The sequence below is a fragment of the Anas acuta genome, chromosome 9 (assembly GCF_963932015.1).
Source record: "Anas acuta chromosome 9, bAnaAcu1.1, whole genome shotgun sequence".
NCBI lineage: Eukaryota > Metazoa > Chordata > Aves > Anseriformes > Anatidae > Anas > Anas acuta.
In genome coordinates, this window is record NC_088987.1 from 14,219,945 (window position 1) to 14,244,575 (window position 24,631).

Here is a 24,631-nt window from a genome sequence, read left to right on the forward strand (position 1 = left end):
AAGGATTAATTATAAGGACAGAAAAGTTACAGGAAAACTTGAAGTTCAGAACTCCTACCTTTATTTCTGACGATCTGAGCAGTTGCTTTTTCTGGTAGGGGCTTTGGCTGTTATAGTATGTTTAAAATTGCCTCTGCAACAAGGGCAGTCCTTGTCAGTAATGTATCTTCATAGTGAATATTTAACAAGCAAGTAAGGAGGAGAGCAATACGCATCAGAATGTCATTATGAAAGGAAACTGGTAGGGGAAAAAAAGACAACCAGGACTGACCTACCATTTTGACAGTTCCACAGACACATTTGAATCACAACAAAAAGGCCATGGAGAACACCTTCCCGTCCAACCCACCCCAACTGCAAAGTTCGGTATCATGTCCTTATGAGCATTAGATACAGTATGAAGTAGTTCTCCACCACTGACCACCATAAGAACAGCTATCCCAGGGCCCTTCTAACCCAGGATGATCACCACTGTTGAAGAGTATTCCCCTGTTTATATCCTCCCTGATGCCAGCAGCAGCTCCAATGACCTGAAAAACCATCTTTGTGCAAAAAAGTGATCACAGGATAACTGACCTGCAAGTAACTTGAGGTAAAACAAACTCAAATTTATGCTCAGCCACAATTTTAGATGCTGAACTACTTGACTACTTGCAAAAATCACCTGTAGAAATAATCTCAAAAAAATCTGAACACTTTCTCAGCAGTTTGATGCAGTTATTAACATGATTCCTTCCTCTTCCACATGCGTTGCTTTTCACAGCAATGTTACTAGGTATGTTATTTTTGGAGACCTATAATAAATAAAAATAGCTGGTTAGTTCAAACATTATAGCTTCCATCTCCCCCCCTCCCCAAAGATTGACACTTCTACTTTAACATAGCGTTGTTTCAATTAACCCATCCTCTAAAGAAAGGATGATTACCCACAGCTTACACCTACTCATTCTTTTGCTTCTGGGGCTACTCGAAATAATGACTTAGAACAACTTGCTGCTAAAGATTTGTCATCTCTGAGACAACAGCGACTGAGTATGAAGCAAATGCTAAACATTGTGAAATTTTACATCTGTTCCATTTTCTTCTCACTACTCTGTTTTGTTAGTCATCAAGAAATCTGAGAAAACACCTTACTTCCATATTTTACTCTACTTTGATCAATCACCAGATTTCATTAAAGAGAGCTTCGACATAACATACTGCTAACCAGCAACAGAATCTTTTCTAAATGGATCATGTCAAAGGCAGTAAAAAAAACAAAAATCAAGACCCCACAATAAGCAACACAAGTCAATCTTTATTGAAAACTGAAGTATTAATACATAACAATTCTTGTTACAATAAACGTGCTTTTAAGAATTTAAATCTGAGCTCATCTACTCATTGAATTGCATAAAAATAAAAAAAAAGTATGAATTTTCACAATTGAACTGGCTCAGAATGGAATCTCCACTCTTTGTGTTGATGCAATAGTTCAATGCAGGAGTGAGTGATGCCTTAAAACTTATGTTGGAAGACAACATTGACCTAAACTTAAAAAAAAAAAAAAAAAAAAAAAAAAAGTACCAATACAACTGTTCGTAAGACAGTTTTAAAAAAAGTCATAAAAAGGAAACCTGTGTCTATTTCATAACAAACATGGAGAACTATTACTGGGGCCTCTTGTACTTCCATTGCATGCACTCACTTTTCCAAGTCTTAGACATGAGGGCAGCCAATAATAGCATTACAATTTAAAAAAACAAAACCAAAAACAAAACAAAACAAAAGAACACAACACTAACAAATCCATTCTACTTATAACAAGTCTGTACAGCAGCCAGCTAAAAAAGCTTTCCCAGTTTGCCTGCTAAGTGCCCAAAAGTCACAACAGTTTCGAAAAGTCATGTTTACTTTCTTGATGTTGAAACTTCAGAGCCCATAGATTGTTTAGATTTTATTTTTTAAATCACAAATGGACCCTTACGACCTCTGGAATTAGATGTTTAAGTGTTGTATTCAACATACAAAAGAAAAGGTTTCCTCTTCCCCAGATAAACGCTGTTCCTCTTCCCTCTCTTCCCTCTGCAAAACACACCTTACTTTCTCTCAACATGCCCCCTAAACAGAGGTGCACACAGACTGCTGAAAGAGTCCTCACTACTTCTGAAAGATCTTTATCCTTTGTGAGACTTGATACACAAAACAATTCTAACTTTGCTGCAGTTGTTCCTTTTAATTAGCATTTACCTCATCAAATCTTAGGGTTTCTGCAAGAAGCTTAGAGTTGATATAGTATTAGAAAGCTAACACTTTATAGGAGAAACAACCTTAATGAGCTTAAATCTTTATGTCTTTTGAACAAGTGTTCACAAACATTTCAACATGAGGATTAATCGATTGCTTTTGATCCTCTGCAACTGCTAAGGTCAGCCAGTGACACCTGCTGGAGAAGACCGGACATGGATCATGCCTATTTCCTACCAACTACAGCACAAACCACATCCTGGGCAACTGCAAATTACAATTTCACAACTACAGCATCCATCTGCCCTCTTTCCCCCCGAGTTCTAGCTGAAGCATTACTATTTTTCATGTTCCAAACACGGGAGTTTCACATACATGGTATTCACTATTCTCTGGTATGACTCTAAGCCTAGAGTTAAGTGGTGGTATCGGATTGCTGTGCTTACCTATTCAAGCAAAAATATGTTCTAAACCCAAATGAATGGTGTATAATACTGTGCTTAAGCACTGGGGAGTGATTCCAAGCTAACTCTGACCATTTCTTGCTCAGATACCTTAAGAAGCTACTACCCAAGTAGAAGTGAAGCCTGAACACTCCATGAAGAGTAGTCAACACTGAGTACCCTGGTATACAACTCTGTACCATGAAATATCCTCAGACAACACTAAGACATTGTGGTACTTACAGTTTCTTTTGTTTGTTTTGTTTTTTTTTTTTTTCCTCCAGTGGATGAAGTGATATGAGGAAGGACTTCAACTACAATAAAGGTGTTTTTTTTTTTTTTTCCAGCTATCACTGCATCTAAGCATTTTACTTGCATAGTACACTCAAAAAGAAGCTTTCATCAACAGCATTCCTGTACGTCTCCTAGAAACTTCAAACAGGAGATGGTTACAACAAGCATAGGCAAGATCTAGTAGTAAGCTCTCTGTTCTCCTTCTTATCGTTCAGTTAATAACCACCACACCACCGACTAGGGCTACAAGTTGTAGGTGCCAATTACTAGCCATTTTTATTTTGCTGCTGCTACATTTAAAAGACATTTTCATCAGTTATTACTGACATAGGGAATACCTCAGTCTTTAAAAAATACTTTATCTAAATTCAACACCTGAAATTTGAATTAAAAAAACAACAAAACAAAACACTATCTTGGACTTCTCTCTGTTATTGCTGCAAGTTATCTTCAGTTCCAGGTTTAAAGTAGTACTTTTTTAATCATATAAAGCTGCCATAAAAGTTTTTTTTGTTGTTTTTTAAAGAGAAGCTTGATCTGAAATGTCTCTACTGCACTAGCTCTTTTCATTTTCCAAGGAGCTCTAGTGCAAACACATACTGCGTATTTATTAATAAAGGAATTCTAAATAGGGAATGTTATATAAAAAGCAGGAGAGAATGTTTCATAAGACCCTCACTGTGTAAACGCCTATTTAACGTTGTACAGTTTCCCCCGCCGCAGTTTTATATCCATGCTTTCTACTATTTGCAACAAAATACCATTAAGATAGTTATATATACACATATTCCCCTCCCATTCCCCCCGCCCAGCCCCCCACACTGTGCTTTTGGTTAATTCCCATATCAAACTACTGGAGACATGCTCCACCCTCCCAGCAGACTGTAACTGATCAAAACTGGAAGGTGTGGTACCTTTTTTTAAAAAAAGGCAAAGTTTCCCCCTTGTGGATGAATCCCGTAATGCAACTTAGAAAAAAAAGTGCTCAAGTAAGTGAGACTGCCCAAATGTTATGGAATATTATACAGAGACCACTTCCAAGATGACATTTAGGAATCTGAAGTTAGAGCAAATATACAGGATGTTATATTAATTCCTTAGCTATTTATCTAATGCAGCATTCATGAAAAGTTCTCTCCTAGGATTTTCAAAGCTTTAATTTATAGGGTGATGAGACAGGAGACAGCAAAGCTTTGAGCTTGTTCTTTATAGCTTCTCCCCAACATAGCACTGGTTCACACCTCAACTTTGTTAAAATCATGCTAAGACAACAAAAATGTCACACTCTACTAGCTAAACTGAACAAATGGCCTGTGTTAATGTTCACTGTACTCTCTGGCACACCTGACTAATCAAAGCTGCAAACCTACAACACAAATGGAATTGTTAAACAGACTTGACCAAAGCAGTACAGATTCAAATGGGTTGTCTGGGGGTAATTTTCTGCTCCATATAAAAACATATGGAAGTCCCTAAGCTGCTCTAAGTGCTCATGAGTAAGGTTTAAAGTACTTATTTCAACAACATCATTTATGTTAAAGGCATTAGAAATAAGGGGGCTGTCCACTGGCAGTCATTCTTGCAAAATAATCCTAAATTTTATAAAACAAAAGGAAAAAAACTTTTAAAAAATAATGGAGAGTGCTTACTGTAAAAAATAAAGTTACTGAAGGCTCTACCCACCAACGGATTATCTGGTTCACAAGCATCCCACCAGGGCAAAGTACTGGAATGGAAGCATTAAATCAGCACTGATGTTACCCTGATGTACCCGCCAAGTCTGTAGAGGAGCAGAACACCCCAGAAAAAAAATAACTAGATACAGAACTTATAAAAAAAAAAAAAAATCATTTCTGAATGGAAATTAACCTACAGGAACGATACAGCCTGATACACCTCTGTGTAAACGCTTAGTAGGGAATAACATTTTATAACCATTTACTGCATAATTTATTGCAGGCAGAATGTCTCCAAAACAAAATCTCATCTTTCCGGAATCATAAGCAGGTTTAAGAAAAACCTTAATTTTATGTGCAACATTCAAATTAAAAAATTTAAAATCTTCCCCATAAGAATTTTGGAATACAAATGGGTTCTAAGGCTAGCCCTTTATCACCACAGCATTTTTTGAGGTACTTTTTAAAAAAATTGAAATTGCAAGAAAGAATATCAGAAATGACTCATTGCAATGAAATTGCTAATCTGCAGTCAGTCTTATTTTACATGCTTCCAAGTGCAATTTAGGAAGTAAAAAAAAAAAAAAAAAAAAAACACTAAGAAAATACATCAAAATGCTGTAACCACTGAATGGCTCCTACTTCAATAACAAATATTTTCAGGAAAAAAAATGAATTATCTGAAACCTCTATATTCTGGTAGCCCTATTACAGCATATCTACAGTCCATACTGCAAGTAGCTAACAAGGAAGTTGTGTTAAAATGATTTGTTCCCCTTTAACATACTCAGGCACACAAGCTTTCCTCGGGACAGCATGCAGCTGAACTCCTCCTGTTTGTAGTAAAAAGATCTAGCATTTCTTAAATTTCAGGAAAGCAAGCTGGGTCAACTGCACATAAGTTTTTAACTGACTACAACATTGTTTAGGAAAAACAACACAGATTTCCTGAACTGAGAACTAGAAGAAAGTGTTTTTCTATCAGCCTGTGTGGCAGTCTCACTTTAACACATCTTGCATCATATGAAAGATAGTACTGGATATGTATCTCCCCAGGACATGCAATTTGTTATGCAGGTGATGTCACCTCCTACTATTCCCAATAGCAAGTTTTGCCTCAAGGAAGTTTGCTTTATTTACTGGCACACACAGCATTACCTTTATCATTTCATTCTGATCCTTAAGAACATTTGTATAACACTGAATTCATATAATGAAAGTGAAAAGGTATGAAGTAAACTAATTGTGTGTGGGATTTCTACAGCTTTTCCAGCTTTTATTCTAGTCACTCCAATTTCGTAGTTGAATTTGAAAAGAATATATCACTAAAAAAAAGTGCCCCTTTTAAACTGGCAATTCCATCAACCCCAAAAAGGTTGAAGCACTATCTAATGTATCTTATGGTGGTCTACAAAGAAACTCACTTTCATGATTCTACCTTTTAAGACCCTGCATACATTACAACAGTGCATTAGTGATACAAGTTGTAAAATACTTCTCGGTTCCTTTGGATTTGCATATGATGGTTTTTGCATCAGTCACTGCAGGTAGATTGAGCAAGCTTTGTTTTTGTGTTTTAACATGCATTTGACTAGATATGGATCAGAATAAATTTATACTCCCTTTTTATCATTATAATTAGCTAAAAAATTGCAAGACAGTCCACAAAACAGGATTTGCTTTAAGACTAACTGCTGGAGTTCCAAGATGTAAGATATGCAGCACTGGAAAATCTTCAGTGATCAGGAATTAGTAGTGTTTAGCCAAGTGTTGAAAGCATTCAGAAGAAAAGTCCTGGTTGGAGGCATGAGGGCTTCAGCACCAACTTTTAAACCTCAATTTCTTGATTGCATATCTCCCATCTTCAACCCTACATTAAGAAAAAAAGCAGGAAAGATGCTCAATTATGTGAAATACAATTTGAGTGTGGCAAAACATTCTAGTATTGCATGCACCACAGTCACCATAAGCACACAACACAAAATTAAGTATTACATTAGTGCTACCCCAGTCATTATCCACTAGAATCTATAGGCTTCTAATTTAAGAAGCCATTACATTTATTTTCTCCCATCATCTTTCATTCCAGCTTTCTATTGTCCTTAATAGTTTTGTCTAAGTAGAATGTGTAATATTAAGACGTTGTTTAATGTCCAATTAAATTACCAGCAGTCATTAATTTAGACAAACTCTTACTTTTTATACTCATGTAATAAGACAATCTTGGATTAAACGAGCTTTTGTGTGAAACATTTCAGATCTGCATACTTCTATATAGCATCACAGCAAAGTGAAACACAGACATTCCACTACTAACTCAAAGGGCAGTCACTTCACAGAATCAGCGTTAGGAATTAGAAGGGACCATGACAGATCATCTAGTCCAATCCCCTGCCGGAGCAGGAACACCTGGATCACATCACACAGGAACACATCCAGCTGCTCACCAGGACCCCCAGGTCCCTTTCCCTTTTGCTGCTCTCCAGCACGGCAGTCCCCAACTTATACTGCTGTCTGGGGTTGTTCTTGCCCAAATGGAGGACTCTACACTTGCCCTCATTATATATCATTACACGTCTCCCCACCCAATTCTCCAACTTCTCGAGGTCCCACTGGATGGCAGCATGGCCATAAAACTAAAAAAAACAAACCTTAAACTAAACTGATTACGAGTGAAAAGTTCAAGTTGGTCTGACAAGTACCTGATTTCAAATGAAGCTGTTGTCTCAAAGAAACAGGAGCAAATATGAGGAACCCCAAAACATTAAGCTTGCTGTCAGTTTGACACACATTACATTCCCCAAATCCCACCTTATAACAGATTTCAAAATTAGCTTCCTTCACTCAAAACCCATGGTCTAACTTATGGTCTATACCAGAACTACTCTTTCCGTGGTGACTGCAAGAAGCGTGAGCTGAAGCGTAATGCAAACAGGGTGAGTATATGAAGTTAACTCAAGATTACCTATTTGTTTCAGCAGTCTGTGGGAAAGACTCACCTTCACAGCAAGGCAAAACATTTATCTTGCCTTAAATATTTAGCCAATCCCTAATAAATGACCAAGTCACACATATTGCTCTGTTCAGGGATGACAGTACTGCTGAATTTGGCAATTACCAAAGACCCAAAAATATTAAAATACATGGGCCTAAATGCATTCAGTAAGGCAAACTTGAGGCTCATCATTTTGTATTCCACGCAGCATGAAAATCTAGGTAGTTTCCTAAGATACAGACCACTGAAGAAGTCCCACTAGCTTTCTCTCTTTTGCAGAAAACAGTACTACATAAGCAAAAATTTGTGCATTCTAACTCTATTAAAATAGTGTACAAGTACCCCAGATTGCTTACCTTCTGAAAAATCTCCCCAAAAGAACTGCAGTGCTGGTACTTATTAGTAAATCAAAATAATAAGGATTAATTGCTTTCAGTCAAAATCAGTAACTTACACTGACTGCCAGGATGATCACCACTGTGGGGGCACATAACTATAGGTTGGTGTGCCTGGAGCCCGGTATGTGGGCATAGTAACTGGATGAGGGGCTACTGGAGTTGGGGAATGAGTTGTCAACAAAGTACCTAGGATGAAGAGAACATTTTTTTTTTTAGTAAGCACAAAGTATAGGAAAAAAAAATACAAGCAGAGTTAATTAAAAAATATAGCTTGCTCATCTTCTGATTTAAAATTATCAGCATCATTTTGCACTCCAGCCCTAATCTTCCTTCAAATATTTAAGCACAACAATCATTTTGATATTTAATCCAATGTAAAGATACTCATTACTCCAAAACAGCTCTAGCAGAAACCCTGCAACATAAGCATATTGTTCACTTTAAAACTTTTTCCCACAGCAGGCTTTACATGCCAAAAGAATACTTGATAGTAGAGATAATTTGACTGAAAAATTAGAGTAAATTAGTCGTCGTTTACATTACTACAGAAACAGGTTTTTACAGACTAAGGGAGTTCAGAAACAGTCTGAGATGCCAGGATCTTAACAGCCTTACTCTGTAGTGCTTGTACAAAGAGTAACAAACACCTGGCATAAGCCTGCCCACACGCAAAACTGAATAAATTCTGAAGTTAATTCAGTTTGTGACACACTGCTTCCCTTGATTTGAGATTCCTCAAATTAAATAAGTTTGATAAGGCCAGAATCTGAAAACAAACTCATGGTGCCCATTTTTTAAATGACTGAACTTCATGTCATTTGAGTGAATGTGGACACTTCTTAGTGAGTTGAAAAGCACTGAGTAACAACACCCCCTCAGTGAACAAGCACATAAGAGTCTAGATGTTGGTTAAAAAACATCTTCTCCAAAGTGCTAGAGCTAGAAGAATGTGCCATTAGGCAGTAGACATCCCTAACCACTGCCTATGACAGAGGACCTGTATGTAGTGCAAACACAATGTTATATTTCAACATACAAAGATCAGCAAAGTAAGGGTAGGCTGAGAACATAGTTTTGCTCAGCCTTTAGAGGTTGCTGTCTTCTACTAGGTAAAAAGAAATCAGACTCTACACATCAAGACAAGCAAAAGATGTAAGAAGATATGAAATTACATACATATATAAAGAACAACCCTTTTACCATAATACTAGTATCAGAAATAATAGTAATATCTCCATCCTTAAGAGGTGGTCAAAATATCACTGGACAAGTAAGCAACCTGATCAAGCAGGACCCAGTTTGAAGACACTGGCCCGGATGACCTACAGAAGTCCCTTCTAATCACAGCAATTTGATTGTTCTGTGTAGCATGTCTCTAGCATCACATTTTTGTAATGCAGCAACGTTCTGCCTCAACTGAAGGAGAGCTTCATCAAGAAAACACTAGGGTTTTAAGTCCACGTACCTGCTGACATTGCCATAGTAGTCCCAGCCACCATCCCCATAGTCACACCATTTCCTCTTGGTGGCGGAATAGGAGCAGGATACATAGTTGCTGGCATGCCATTAGGCTGCACAACTGTGGTGTGGTGAATTACGTGGGGTGGTGCTGCATATAAAGGCTGTGTGTAGTAAGTGCCTTGCTGTTGAGAAAAAAATAAATTGAGCAATTATTGTGTATCTGGTGAGGAAAACAAGTGTTACCTTCTTTCATGAAAGTATCAAAACACAAAAGCTTTAGTCAAAAAAAATGCAATAGATTTACAGAGTAGAAGCTAGAATACTCATTTCAGTTATTCCAATTCTGTTACACTTGCAAACTTGTTAACATTTAGTCCCTTGTTTTAAGGCATTACTGTAACATTTAATAGCAGATATCACCAAAGCTCTTCAATCCTGACCACACCTTCTGCAGTAAGGTCTCATTCTTCATTCATTCTCTTTGTTTCACATCTTTTCATAAATTAATCCGTAACAGAACTTCTCATTCTTTCACAACTTTTTATTCAACTTTTTTCAATTAAAACCCAAAGGTTTTTAACAAATCCAAATACACTAAGCAGACTGGATAAACCCTGTTAGATGCTCGTTAATCCCTTCCAACTATTGTGCATGTGCCAAGCCAAATTTCCTCTATAGAAGAAAGCACCTACTTTTCTCCTAATAGCATTTTGTTGAAGTGTCATTATTCTACCATTTCTAGTAGTTCAACACTTTGACTGTTGAAACAGTCCCAACAATTTTCAGTAGTTTTTAAACAAATTTGTTAACTCCTTGAATTGTAACAAGAGTCTTCCTAAAAAAAAAAGATAAATGTAAACTTATGACAATTTTTGACAAAATGAAGTCATGATGCGGTAGTTTCAACTTCCAGCACTCATTTTTAAAACTACTCAATCCAGTCTGTCTTCAAGGATTTAACATTTCATCAGAGAGCACAGAGCAACTGTCACATAAGAAGGAACATAAAGGTGGTGTAACCATCACTTAAGACGGAACACTAAATTACTGCATTAAAAATCCTCACTGTTGTCAACTGAAAATTCTCTCCAATCATGAAGGAATAAAATGCAAAGTAAAGGTCACAGTTCAACCAGGCAGTACAATGTAAACAAAACACTATCCAGACATAAAACAGGTTTGTTTTTTTTTTTTTTAGGTTTTGTTCATTTACCTGTGCATATGGATTCTGCTGTGGATAGGCACTTCGAACTGGGTACACAGCAGTCTGATAGGGATTCGGTGACGAAGAATATGGCGGGACTGCACCGCTGGTAGGTGAACAAGATACTTTATATGGGGTGCCTGGTGTATAACCTGAAACAAAGGTAAATCTGCATTAAGAATATGAAAAACAAATGTCAGTACACTGCTTGTGAAGTCGAGGGTAACAATTTTCTTACTTTCTGAACTCCTTAACCTTCACGTGAGTATTCAGTAGCCTAGCCTCAATACCCACACACAAGTTATATCTTCTATACACTACTAGTAGCAGTCTGTTTGTAACACTCAACTGTTTCAACTAAGAATGCAGAGCTACTGTATTTTTGCACCAACTTGCTTTTCAAGTCACTGGATATTGGATAAAAATGTGGATTTGGATTTCAGCAGTAGCATCACTGTTAAACCCTTGGATTCAGCGTATCAGACAGCATTCAGACAGGTTCTCAACACACCCCAAATTGTAGTGGCAGATGATAAAGGGTGGCTAACATGCATTTACCTTCCGCAGAACATGAAACAGCACCAGAATAACAATATAAAATACCGGAATCTTGTAAAGAGCCCAAGATGGCTCTTCTCTCTGAAAACAGAACTGGCACACAATCTTTAACATCCACTTCAACTAACCTTAACCCGTATTTGCTTTCTGATATTTTCTGAACTGACTAAGATAAGTATGAAAGACCATACCATTACAATATAAACACTAATTCACTGCAGCTGCAAATTAGACTTCAAAGGTACTCGAGTATCTTTAAATCTACTTTTGGTGTATTTTGGATAGAGACATACCCTTAATAATCACTTAAAATTAATTTTATACATTACGAGATGACAGATGCCATCAGAAGGATTTTTTCACTCCTATTAGAAGAGCCCCAGAGTCAGTCTGTGTTGTACACATCTAGAACTGCTCAGTTTTCACAGGGATAAGTAGTAACTGCTGGCTCATACCCTACCTAAAAGCAGGTGGGTTTTCTGTAACTCCTTCAGCCCTCACCAGAGGCACTGTCTCCAGATAACAGTGGCAGGGCCTGATGCAGGATGGAGGATAGCTGTGAAAAGGACTGCTGCTGTCACAATGTGCTGCACATTACTATCCCAAGATTACACCATGATTTAACAGCCAGAGCAGGAATACAAATATGCTAGCAGCAGCAGTCAGCAGTAATGACATTTAGGATAGTAAACAAGAGCCCTGGCCTATTCCAAGAAAGTGCCTGTGCTATGCTGAAAAGATCAGAATCAGGATCGCAAGATCTCAGGTCTCATGCAGGCCCACCCCGCCAGAAAATGCAACATGCACAGAAAAGATTTCTGTTTACTTGGAATTGTACTAACCAGTACTAGGACAACACAAAGAAGAAATACCACTTGCTAATTACAGAAAAAAATGAGACTACCAGAACAGAGAGTAGATCAGCTTTAAAAACTGTGTCTGGAATGTGCTGGCTTCAATACAGAGAACAGATCAGAAGCCACATAGCATACACACAACTCTGGTATTTGCGTCGTGAAAAAAAGAGGCTGCGCAGACAGCACGATCACAGGTGACCTTCATTCTTCTTGCAGAAGTCAAAATACTGGACACAAAGCATCACTACTGAACTACAGCTACATCTAAAGGCAAGCCACTCTCATTCTAAAAACCCTCCAAAACACCTGTACAGGCAGTTTTAACTTTCACTATTCTTGCAAAGTGGTACAAGAGTATTCCGCCTTCCCACTTCATTTTTTTCTCCCTTTCAGGGACCAGAGATCTTAAAAGTAAAACACATGGTTATACAAATACGCAGAAATTTAAGACAGACACCTGTAAAAAAAAAAAAAAAAAAAAAGTACGCTTTCATGGCACACTCAAATGTTATTGCATGTTGTGAAACTACAAGAGCCTTGATTCTGCAAACAAGAAGTTACGTAAGCAAAATTAAGAAACAAATCCCAGCTGTTAGGACAAAGAACTGAAAGCTGTTTTCTACCTTAATTAGTTCTCCACATTTTGAACTTCAGTTTATCGTTTAAAGAGTAGCTAAGAATTAAAACTATTCTTAGTTCTGAAATAAAAGCTAATTTTCTATTCAACAACAACAATAAAAATTCTATTATTATTAACTCTTTGCACATCTTTATTCCTTTTCCATACAAGTGAAAAATTTCTTAATCTTCCTCTGGTACATAGCACAAGATCTATTCTAACACTAGTCATTGCAAACTAGTCTTACAAAAGAATTGTTTCTAACAGATCAACAATCCCCCCCAGGAAGATTCAGAATCAGTGATTCAAGAAGTAGCTGTAATTTCTTCCTCCCCTTACAGAATTGTAGAATTATCAGGGTTGGAAGAGCCCTCCAAGATCATCTGGCCCAACCACCCCCCTACCACCAATGTCACCACTGAACCCTGTCCCCAAGCACCACGTCCAACCTCTCCTTGAACACCCCCAGGGACGGTGACTCCACCACCTCCCTGGGCAACCCGTCCCAGTGCCTGGCTGCTCTTTCTGAGCAGAAATGTCTCCTCATCTCCACCCTGAACCTCCCCTGGCACAACTTGAGGCCATTCCCTGGTCCTATCACTGGTTACCTGGGAGAAGAGGCCGACCCCCAGCTCCCCACACCTTCCTTTCAGGCAGTTGCAGAGAGCAATGAGGTCTCCCCTGAGCCTCCCCTTCTCTAGACCAAACCCCCCCAGCTCCCTCAGCCGCTCCTCACAGCACTTGTGTCCCAGGCCCTTCCCCAGCTTCGCAGCCCTGCTCTGGACACGCTGCAGGGCCTCGATGTCCTTCTGGTAGCGAGGGGCCCAGAGCTGAACCCAGTACCTGAGGTGCAGCCTCACCAGAGCGGAGCCCAGGGGGACGATCACCTCCCCGGCCTTGCTGGCTGCACTGCTCCTGCCACAGCCAGGATGCCGTTGGCCTTCTTGGCCACCTGGGCACACTGCTGGCTTGTGTTCAGGCGAGCATCCATCAGCACCCCCAGATCCCTTCCCTCTGCACAGCTTTCCTGCCACTCTGTCCCAAGCCTGTAGCGCTGCAGTGTCATCTGCAAACTTACTGAGGGTGCTCTCAATTCCCTCACCCAAGCCATCAATAAAGACATTAAAGAGGCTGGGCCCCGACACTGACCCCTGGGGAACACCACTGGTGACAGTCACCAGCTGGATTTCACTCTGTTCACCACCACTCTCTGGGCCCAGCCACCCAGCCTGTTTTTAACCCAGCACAGAGTGTGCCTGTCCAAGCCATGGGCTGCCAGCTCCATTCAAAAGCAAAAACTGCAAGAGGATTTGCAAACTGCAACCAGTAATAAGACTGTAACTGCCTCCACTTATGATCAAAAATCACAGCTTATCATCAGCATAGCTATAGGAACCATGATGATGTATACAACGGAGCACAGGAGGCACGAACACATCACTAAATTAATCTCAGCTGTGAAATGGAAATCATACAGACTGGTAATAAAATCCCACACAAGGTTTTGATTCCCATGCTAACAGGTATGTCCCCAATGGGAACTGCTCTCCCCTGAACTCCACTCCTGAAAAATTAAGCAATCCAGTGCACATGCAATCAAGCACCTCCAGATCTGATACTTGCACACAGGCAATACCATATCCAAAGGGCAGATTTTTTTTGAATTACTTGAGCTTACAACACCTATCTGCTTTCCTCCCTTACATTTGTGATTGAAGACAAGACGAAACCAGTTCTGCACTTGCCTTGCCTCTACGCAAAAAAAAAAAATGAACAGACACACAGATTGTACCAATAAAAATAAGAAGGCTCTGCAGACAGACCTTTCAGATTACTTACTCTCTCTTGCCCTCAGTAATTGCTGCCCCACCCTTGTAAGAAATCAAAACAGCAACTTACAGCCTGCAAAGAGATAAGTTTCTAAAGACTAACATCAGTCCTCCTTGTCATACAGAGTCTGACTGTAAATAAATAGATTCTGTTTTCCTTTGTGGTGTACAACAATCATGTTTTCCTTCACCACAAGGTATCCGGGACTCAAAGGTACAGTTGAGAGCGAGATTAAGATTCAGGACTTACTGGAGTCTCCTGGTAGTTAATGAAATGCCACACATTTCAAACACTGAATTTCAGTACTGCTAGCACACTTCCACAACATAAAATTCACAATGTTAAGTAGCATCCTTTCCTATCCTTGCATAAGTTATGCAAAGGCATTCAGGGACAAACCTGGATATGTGCACGCACTATCTCTGAAAAATTAGCATAACACACGCAAGTGAAAGTTCTTGAAGATGGTCCAAATCTTTGTTAACAAAGCAATGTAAGGATTTCCTTAGTATGCAATAATGCCATAGAGAATACCGTTCTATCAAATACGCGCCTCTGGTTTAAGTACAGATTAAACAGCACCCAGTTCCATTTTGTTTCAAGCATTAGCACATCAAAATCATCTTCTATTAGTGACAACAGAACTACATGAAAACAACTTAGATGAGTCCTGTCATTCTTCCATCTCCCTTCTCCTAGGCTCGTAACGTTCCCTTTCTCTTAACTAACAAGCATGCAAGAGTAGTTACCTAAATCATTCCCCAATATCCACTACAGACAAAAGGGTTTTTAACCAGCAGCCAGGATCTTCCAGGCTATCAGTTTCTGCAACACAACTCTACGATCAGAAAGACAGTAAGCTGAACGTGGAAAGAAATATGATTAAAAAAAAAAAAAAAGAACTGTTTTTGGAAATCAACAACAAAACAAACAAACAGAACATTTAACAGACAAGAATCTGGAAAGAAGCAGTAGGATGCAAAGCACACAGAGTCCAGAAGGAAACAGTGAAGGAAAACGCAATGTATTTTGTAAGTATCAACCTGAAATACAGAAACAACAACTAAGAACTCAGCTTTTCCCTTCTCTGAAGGTGAAAGCAGTATGACACGTCTTAAAACAAGATTATACTCATTTTAATTTCTCAGGTGATTCCTTATGAGTCACATTTAAAGTACTGTAAAACTTATCTCACTGTGTTATTGTTAGCACCAACAGCATTTCCTTATTCTTGATTCTAATAACTTCTAAACTTCAGGTTATTTTTTAAACATACCCATTACACATACCTGTCTGGAAGGTAGGATTCGCTCCAGGATACATATTAGGGGAATAGGCAGGAGCAGCCGCTGCATAGCCCATTGGGAAGCCAGCTAGAAAAAAGAACATGTTGAAGTTATTTATTTTTTTTTATTATTGACTGACTGCCAAGTGTACCTACAACTTTATTCTTCCTGTACATCCTTTAATTAAGATGAGCAAGCAGATGGCCTTCAGTCACACTTCTCAACTAGAATACCAGGCTCTTCTCCCAGGCCACCTGAAGATGAATGCTAGCTGAAGGGGGCAGCCAAGGGGTCACAAGTGCCATTCTCCCTTACATCACTGTTTCAGCATACCTTGACGTTGTCCAAAAAACGCTTATATTAGTCAGACAGCAAAGTTTCGTGCAACTATCCAAAACTCTCAAAGTTTTATGATCCGATGAAGAGATACATCTGGTGAAAATCTCTTTTTCACAGAAATAATGAAATCGCTCAAAGTCAGAGCAACTCTGACTTTCCAGGTTAGAGAGATCACAAGTAGAAAGTACAAAGCAACCTTAAGCAATTCAAAACACTTGTTATATTTCATACAGATTTGTTACTACACTAAGGTATTAAGCACACCAGTTTAAGCCCTGTATTATGACACTCAACAGTAACAGTAAGTGATTCACTGGGGCAATGGCATAAATGGTAGGTAAACATTTCTACACCAGAATTCAAGAACCATTATGGCTAAACTAAGATGATATACTGGTCTATACTTAATATCAACACAAAGTTTTCAACATCTACAGATAAAAAGCAGTGACTATTCACCTCATCACCCTCAGGCTTAAAGCTGATAGGTCTAAAATGCTACTTGGATTTGAATGATTTCTATTTTCCCATAAATCCCAGAGACTTTATCAATTACTCCTAAAAACAAACAAACAAACAAACTAACTTCTTAACTTGGGACTATAAATCTACATATCCTAACTCAGCTCTGTAAAACACTCTGCAAACACATCACAAAAATTGTCACATACAATTAGTCTTACCCATACTGACTGCCTAAGAAAAGCATTTCTGTCTTGGATTTTAAGCCTAATAACACACCCAGGTCATAACAACTTTTCAGAGTATACCTAGCTTGGAAGTTTTCAAATTTACAACCTCCTAGTAAAAGGTTTTCATACTAAACTGATGTCACATCTGCAACACCATTTGTCGTCCAAGTTTTTGGTTCTCCATCCTTTCTTCACAGGCTTAGCTACACAAATCAGAGCACTCTGAGCTGCTCAATAAACACATAATTTACATAAAGTGCAACTATGCCAAAACTATGTAAACTATGTCAAAACTACGTAAACTATGTCAGGCAGCAGTTTTAACATCTAGAAAGAACTTTCATCCCCATGAGAACATTTGGATATTGATTCCTTGCTACTGTAAATTCATCCAACAACCTCAGATAGGTATAGTACAATATAAACAGCCATTAAATATGCAAGAGCTTTACAAACACAGTGCCTTTAAATAATACATCCCTCCTAGCAATATGCTCATAACTTTCTATTACCATGCAACCCATGTACATTCAATCATCCTGAATAGAAAATCTGTAGTTTCTACATCTGAAGAGGCAAGAAAAGGAGACGTAGCCATGTGACAATTAAAAAAAAAACAAAAAAAACACACTAAAATGCAAATTACTATCCATTTTACATAATGTTTTGTGTTTATCCCATAGCTATTAAGCATGAGCCGGACAGTTCAGTAAACTATATCAGTGTAACAGGGTAGAACTACTTGACGAAGCTGAATTTAAGAATCAACTTTCTGTAAACTGACTGAATTCTGCAGGTAAGAATTTTGAGCCAACAGCTTGAAGCATAGCATTTAAGGCACTTTTATAATGACTTGACTTACATTCCGTGTTTTTTAGTTATGACAGTTTACAACCATGCAAAGACTGGCAAATAGACATACAAAAACACAATTATGAGTATCTGCACCAAATAAGAAGTTGTAATGTTATTTAAACTGCCATTTACAAATCTGCAACAGTAGATTTTCCTAAGTAAAATGAAATACTACTTAGATCAGACTAAATGACAACTTCAAAGCAACACGTAAATGGTTACAAGTACAAATGAAACCCTGGTTAACGTAAATCTGCATTTAGAAAATGAATAGATTAAAAAAAAAAAAGAAAGTAGCATTTCTATAATTTGTAATAATTTTTATAATGGTAAAGAAATCCTCGAAAGATCAATTATGAATATAGAGATAAGTTTACTGTAACTGACATTAATCAATAAACCAGTGGTGCTTGCCTTACTATAAAAGTACTCTAGCCCATGTAGCTGATTAAAGATAAGTTACAGAGAAGGTGACCATCCTGCAAGACATATAGTTACACAGCATCAGCTCAACAATTGATTACTGCACCATTTCAGTGACTCAATAGACTTAAAAATGTTGCAGGTTTTTTTCTCCTTATCAATACTGTAGGGAAAAAAAAAATCAAGGAAGCTACACTAACTTGAAGAGAAAATAGAAGTACCTGAAAACCAATAAATAAAAAAATACAAAAAATTAAAAGGGCTTTCTGAGATCAAGTCAACAGTAAAGAAAATTCCTTTATATGCTCATATCTAGAATGGAAAAAAAAAAAAAGAAAGAAAAAGAAAAAGGAAAAGAAGAACACCAGGACACTACTACCTAAGCGGAAACACAAATTTTAAAACTGTAAATAGCAGAAGGAAAATACAGTACAAAGATTATTAACATTAAAAGTGCAGAATGACTCCTAGTTCCAGAGACATCAACTAAATCACAGGACAATCCTCTTGTAAAAGTAATGAAGATTTATTTCGTTACAATACATAAAATCTGCACCTAGCACCTCTCAGAAAGGAATAATTCACTTACCCCACACACATTAGAAATAAAGACTCTGTCAGTCAAGAAGCACAGCATTTGAAATGCCTCACCGAGGTACACAGCCCTTCTCCTCAGCCTTCTTGGAAAGTTTTGCCTGTCCACATCTAATTATCAAACTTCTGAATTACAGGGACATCAGAAACCAATCATTAGGAGACTGGGGGAAGGAGGGCAGGAACAGACGGATGGACACACACACACACACACACACAGACACACACACACACCACAGTACACACACACACACACACACACACACCACAGTGAGAAACCTGAAACTGACTGAGAAGCAAAAAGAAAAATCAAATACATTTATTTCTCCATTTTCAAAGCACTTTTTCTTGGTCTCTGTTTTTAAAGCCATTTTCTTGGTGTGAAGTTTGATGTTGTGCTTCGGGCAGTCATCAAGCAGATTGCATAAACAAGAATTACAGGAGAAAAAGGTTAACAGTGTAAGCCAACCAGAAGCAGAAATATATCGATTCCTCTTCTTCCAGTGCATAGTTATTTGAGCTCCTAAAATAAGTTACTTTGCAAGAGATAATAAATTAGAAATAGAACTTAGATGACTCTTGAAATCTCACTTTTTAAATTAAAACGAAAACTCTCAAACATAACAGATTACCATACAAGCCCACTCATAAGTGACTATTTCTTGATTACAGAGAACAATACAACAAGTTTATTTAAAATAAAATAAAAAAAAAAAGAAGTGAGTTACCTGGATAACCAATTCCTTTGGCATTTGCATAGGGAACCCCAGAAGAACCAGGGCTATACACAGGATTCATGATTTCAGTAGCTGTACAAGGAAAAAAAAAAAAGAAAAAAAAGACATTTACTTAAGTACAGGGAAAGTTTGAAATCTCAGCACCCAAAATGTACTTGGAAATAGAGGAAAGCATATTGGGAGGAAGAAACAGAAGAAAAAGCAGCAATTGCACTGCTTATATCAGCATTAAAACTGTAGCTACAAGCAAGACAATCATTGCAGAATTAAGTTTCAAAGCATCAGGAACTCTCACTCAGCTAGACAATCTCTCGAATTAAACATTCCCTGTTGCAGAGGATGCTTTCAAAGTATTTCCATCTCCCTTAAAGCTCCCCTGTGGCGCATAAGTCCATAACACACTGTAGGAGCTCAAACTCTCCTGGACTTCTCTGTCAGTCGTCTATTGTCCATGAGCCAGCTACCATCTCTTGATGTTGGTTTCCTCGTATTTCCCTTCCTGAGGCATCTAGCCAAGGGATACAAATACTGGTGTCTATTACTACTGGCACTCCAAGCCAGGGACTCCAATCCTTTACCAGCACTAAATTCATCCACTGTCAGCAGCCTAGGTATTAGAGAAGTGCAACAAGACCTTCTGTAACTTGACAGCTACCTCTCTCAAATTTATTTACTTTGTTTACTTGCAAAGATCTTCAGAGCACATAACAAACGTGCATCAAGCCATTGCTGAATTGGGTGTTCACACACCGAAAAGGCACCTGTCATCAGCATCTCAGGCATAAAACTAAACCCAGTTTTAAAACAGACCTTGTATGTAAAAGCCAAGGAAAGTAAAACGATGCTTAAGATGCTTCTTAAGATTTTCTAGTAAGGCTGTGTACTTCTAGGAAAATAAATTACTGCATGAGAGCTCACAAGGATGCCCATCACGTGCCTCTATTAGAGTACTGTTTGCAACTACTGTTCTAAAATTTTACCAACAAAACACGTATTTTAACACAATTATCTTCAATCCTCTGATTTTCTGCAAGTGTTTACAGATTTACAATTTCTCTCCCTGTAAGTGCCGGTTTTTCACTCCAAGCATCCTCTGATGCCAAGACAGGAGCCCACACTGACACCGGACTTTGAGCTGCACAGTCTCACTTGCAGAGCTGCATGCTATGAATTGTGCTGCTTAACAATTTTGTAAATAAAGTTTATGAAGCAAAATAAACTTCAGAATTACACTTTCACCTGTTTAGTTACAGACCATGCTGTAGCAGGAGTCTGTGTTACGTCTATCACCGTGGCTGCCCTGATAAAGCCACATTAAGTGGCTGCATAAGCACAAGGAGCTTGCTTTCCAAAATGAGTAGCACTAAAATCAGCTCTATGGCAAGAGTTTTAGCAGTACCTAATAGACAAAGGAAAAAAATGTGCAAAATCAGGAAATCAGAAAGTAAATGCCTATGGGACATTTCTTACCGAGTTTCACAAAAAACTCCACCTCCACGTTAAGAGAATTACAACTGTTTCTCAGACTGCCTGTTGGCAACACTAAGTAACTGGAACAGAATTGCTTTCATTTTTCCAGCTTCACACCAAATTACTGCATTGATAGTATTGTATCAAAATGATACAATACATTAAAAATGAGTTAAAAACTGAACAACCTGCTGTTTACATCACTTAATACCAAGAGAGTTCCCCTGGACAGTGCATTTTGATCACTGGACCAACATGAAAATGCAGTTTGACACAAATCCCTTTGGAAATGCTCTAGAGCAAAGCAGTCTTCAAGTGTAAAGCATTATTTTCCACTGAAGCACACAAAAGTATTAAATCTGCTGTAGCTTCACTAACAGGCATATTGTACTGGTATAATATATCACTGTAGCAAGATTGCTCTCTCCCCTCACTCCCACCCAGCCCGCTTTCTTTTGCATGTCATCCTTTCTAGATAAGGACTCTCATTTACTCTAAATTTTCCAGTCTGTTCCCTTGCTCTCCCTGTATCTGCCTCTCATTTGCATCTTTGTTCCTCTTTCTGTGTTGAATTTGTCAGACTTTTGCCTCTGAACTCACATGGGAGGTTCAACCTTCAATCCAGTCCCAACATCTCCAAATTGGGGGATACATCTTAAGGGAAGTGGATAATGCCTTCCACTTAAAACTAAATAGCACTCTCTGGCAAACCCATATCCCTACAAATATCTCCCTGCAGTCCTCAGCAATTAGAAGAGATGATCCTGTGAGTCTGCTACCATTCTGAATGACAAGAGAAAGCGAGAAATACAAAGGACTGGAGGAAAAAAAAAAAAAAAAAAAAAAAAAAAAAGCAAAAGCCTTCTGTAGATATTTGGGTAATATAATGAAACACAAAAATAAACCAACTACTAGATGTATCAGCAGTCAATGACTGCAGAGAACACAAGGACATGCATTCTTGGGGACAACTTAAAGCCATTCAGAGCTTCAGATTTGAAGACAGTGAATGGAAATGGTCAGGCGACTCATCAGACTAGGAAGTGATGATTAAGAAAAAAGGAATTCCAGCTAAGAAAGATGAAAAAAAAAAAAAAAAAAAAAAAAACACCAAACATGGCATTAGGATCCAGCAAATTTTTGATGGAAAAAAAAACACTCAACTTCTACTTCAAATGCATCCATACCTTGAGCTTACAACTGCTCCCTCACCCATCAGCACAGACATGCCATGGGCATGCATCTCACGCAGCTGTACATGTGTATGTGAATTTTACCACTATTGCTTTTCCTCATCATTGTTCAGCACTGAAATACAAGTAGACACCCAGCCATGTACAAAAAGTACTCACAGGTTTCTATAATGCAGACAAAACTTCAGATCCAATTGCAATTAAAAATAATTATTTTCAGGTCTTCTCTGAAGGGCCCAACATGGGTAGGTATAATTACAGAGTATTACCCAGAGGTTGGGAACATCCCAACCGTACCGTAATTTCACTTGGAAGAACATCTGTGACATGGAAATACGGAACCTCACAGTCCACTCTTCCGTAATGCTTCAAGTCCACATCAAACGCTAGGGAAACTAGGATAAAGTGAACCCAAAGCAGTGTGGTTTCCAACTTTTTTGTTGGCATCCCCTCCAAAGCATTCTCATGTTAATGCCTATGTAAAGAAGTGTCTGCAGTGCATCGTCTGTATATAAATTGCACGGAGTCAACTCTCTATAAATTATCCAGTCACCTAACTCTTTCAGCCGAAGTGAAGGCCCTCACGTTTATTAAAGATGCTCTGACTAAAGACTTGGAAAGCATGTTTGGGAAGTACAAATGCTTCACCTTCCATTCTTGCCAAAAACAAACTCAGGTTTGACCAACCCTGCTAAATCTCATCTTGGGACAGGTTCCAGGACGATCACCCTCCTTTTAAATCCATGTTTCAGGAAGTGGAGCACAAAGGCTGACTGCCTCTAGCGCTCCAAACTGGAGATGCTTTTCCATATCAGCTTTCCTGTTACACTCACAGTGAGTACATTTCTATGAATTTTTGCTTTTTAAAATTAGTTTATAAAAATGCATGGAAAAAAAAAAACACAACACAGACCAATCAACTACAATAAAACAAACTGCACGTTTTTTTCTAACAGACATTTTCTTGCTATTTATTTTTAAAGTCGTGCAGAAAAACTGTTGAAACAAGATCTGCTGGTAGGCATTTTCTGCTCATTTTGTCATAATTCCATCACAACCGTTCAATAAGAATCTCTCAAGTAACTAGCCTAACTACTGTGCATCCATTCATGTTTTCATTCTCAGAAGTTAACCGGACTCACATTAAGACATTTCAGTATTTAACATCTGTCCATCCTTGCATACTTTTTGAATGCTGTTTGCTATGAAACTGTACAAAGGACCCAATTTCCATGTATATACAATTCCTTATTAGGCAAAAAGTGAAATACCATCGTAGCAATCTTCAATTTTACCCATTTGATTTCTAGTCAAAGCTTAAAGAAGCAAAATGCAATTCCTAAAAGTCCAGTTTTAATCTAAAAATGTCACTTCTGCTGCTGCTAAATAACAAAGAAAATAGTTCAGCACAGTCCTGCTCTTCAAAGAGCTGACAATGATAACTGACTCAGTTGCATTAATGTCTGTCAAGACTTCAGCCACTGAAGTCACAGAATCAGCAAATACCCTGAGTTGGAAGGGGCCCACCAGGACCACCTAGTCCAACTCCTGCCTGCACACAGGACCACCCAAAACCCCAACCCTGCATCTGAGAATGCAGGCCTCCCCTCGGCCTGCTCTGAACAAACCAAGGGGCCTCTGCTGCTCCTCATACGTCTTCCCCTCTAGGCCCTTCCCCTGCTTTGGAGGCTTCCTTTGGATGCTCTCTAGCAGTTTCGCGTCCTTACCCTGTGGCACCCAAAACTGCACAGGATGCTTGAGGCAAGGCTGCAGCAGGCCAAGCAGAGTGGGATATCTGCTGCATTCTCTTCCTACCAATCTGAGAAAGCTCAGACATCTGCAAAGGGCTAACTAAGCACCAGTTCAGTGACAGTGAACGAGCAGGATGAGACAGTGGCAGTACAGACTAAGGTTTTCCTTTTCCAGGCTTAGGTCCTACAGTTGACACCTCTGCACAAGTTCACAGGTGAAGGAAAAGACAAAGCTGGGAAGATTGTTTGCAAGCATTCCTCCCCTGCTCCAGCTACGAGATCTTCTTTCCATGGGGGAGTAAGAATGACACACCTGCAATCATCCCTCTGTAACTACACTTTTTTCAAGACTAAAAAGGAATAAATTAAGACTTCAATCCTTTCTGATCAATAGCATTCTCATCTCTAAGTCTATCCTACAAGTAGTTTGGGATTTTTTTTTTTTAATATTTAATTCTCACTTTTAAATACTGAATAATAGAATTGGAATAACCGTACACTAACAACAGCACTAGTTGTGCCCAGTATCAGCAAGAGCAGAGGCCGTATGAATACATATTCATGACATAACATAGTTAGCTCCAAAAATCATTTCTTAATAAAACCAAAAAAACAACAAAAAAATAGACATAAAACTCAAGATTCTGCAGGTGAACCAACCTCATTTGTACGCTAGTGGCATTGTTCTAGTTTTCAAAAAAAATCCCAACATTACCAAAAGCTTTTTACT

The 24,631-nt window shown here is 38.5% G+C and overlaps 2 protein-coding genes across 3 annotated transcripts in view; one reads left to right on the forward strand and one right to left on the reverse strand.

Moving 5' to 3' along the window:
- PLEKHB2 (pleckstrin homology domain containing B2) overlaps positions 1 to 24,631 on the forward strand; it is a 367,257-nt gene that overhangs the window by 310,585 nt on the left and 32,041 nt on the right. The window lies entirely within an intron of this gene.
- FAM168B (family with sequence similarity 168 member B) overlaps positions 1,278 to 24,631 on the reverse strand; it is a 67,198-nt gene continuing 43,844 nt past the window's right edge. For both annotated transcript variants that reach the window (XM_068692922.1, XM_068692921.1), the window contains 6 exons: positions 19,479 to 19,559; positions 15,851 to 15,934; positions 10,707 to 10,849; positions 9,498 to 9,675; positions 8,089 to 8,218; positions 1,278 to 6,509 (listed from right to left, as the gene is read on the reverse strand). In XM_068692922.1, coding sequence (XP_068549023.1) covers positions 8,106 to 8,218; positions 9,498 to 9,675; positions 10,707 to 10,849; positions 15,851 to 15,934; positions 19,479 to 19,548 — 588 coding nt within the window. In that variant the 5' untranslated portion in view covers positions 19,549 to 19,559 and the 3' untranslated portion in view covers positions 1,278 to 6,509; positions 8,089 to 8,105. The remainder of the gene's footprint in view (positions 6,510 to 8,088; positions 8,219 to 9,497; positions 9,676 to 10,706; positions 10,850 to 15,850; positions 15,935 to 19,478; positions 19,560 to 24,631) is intronic.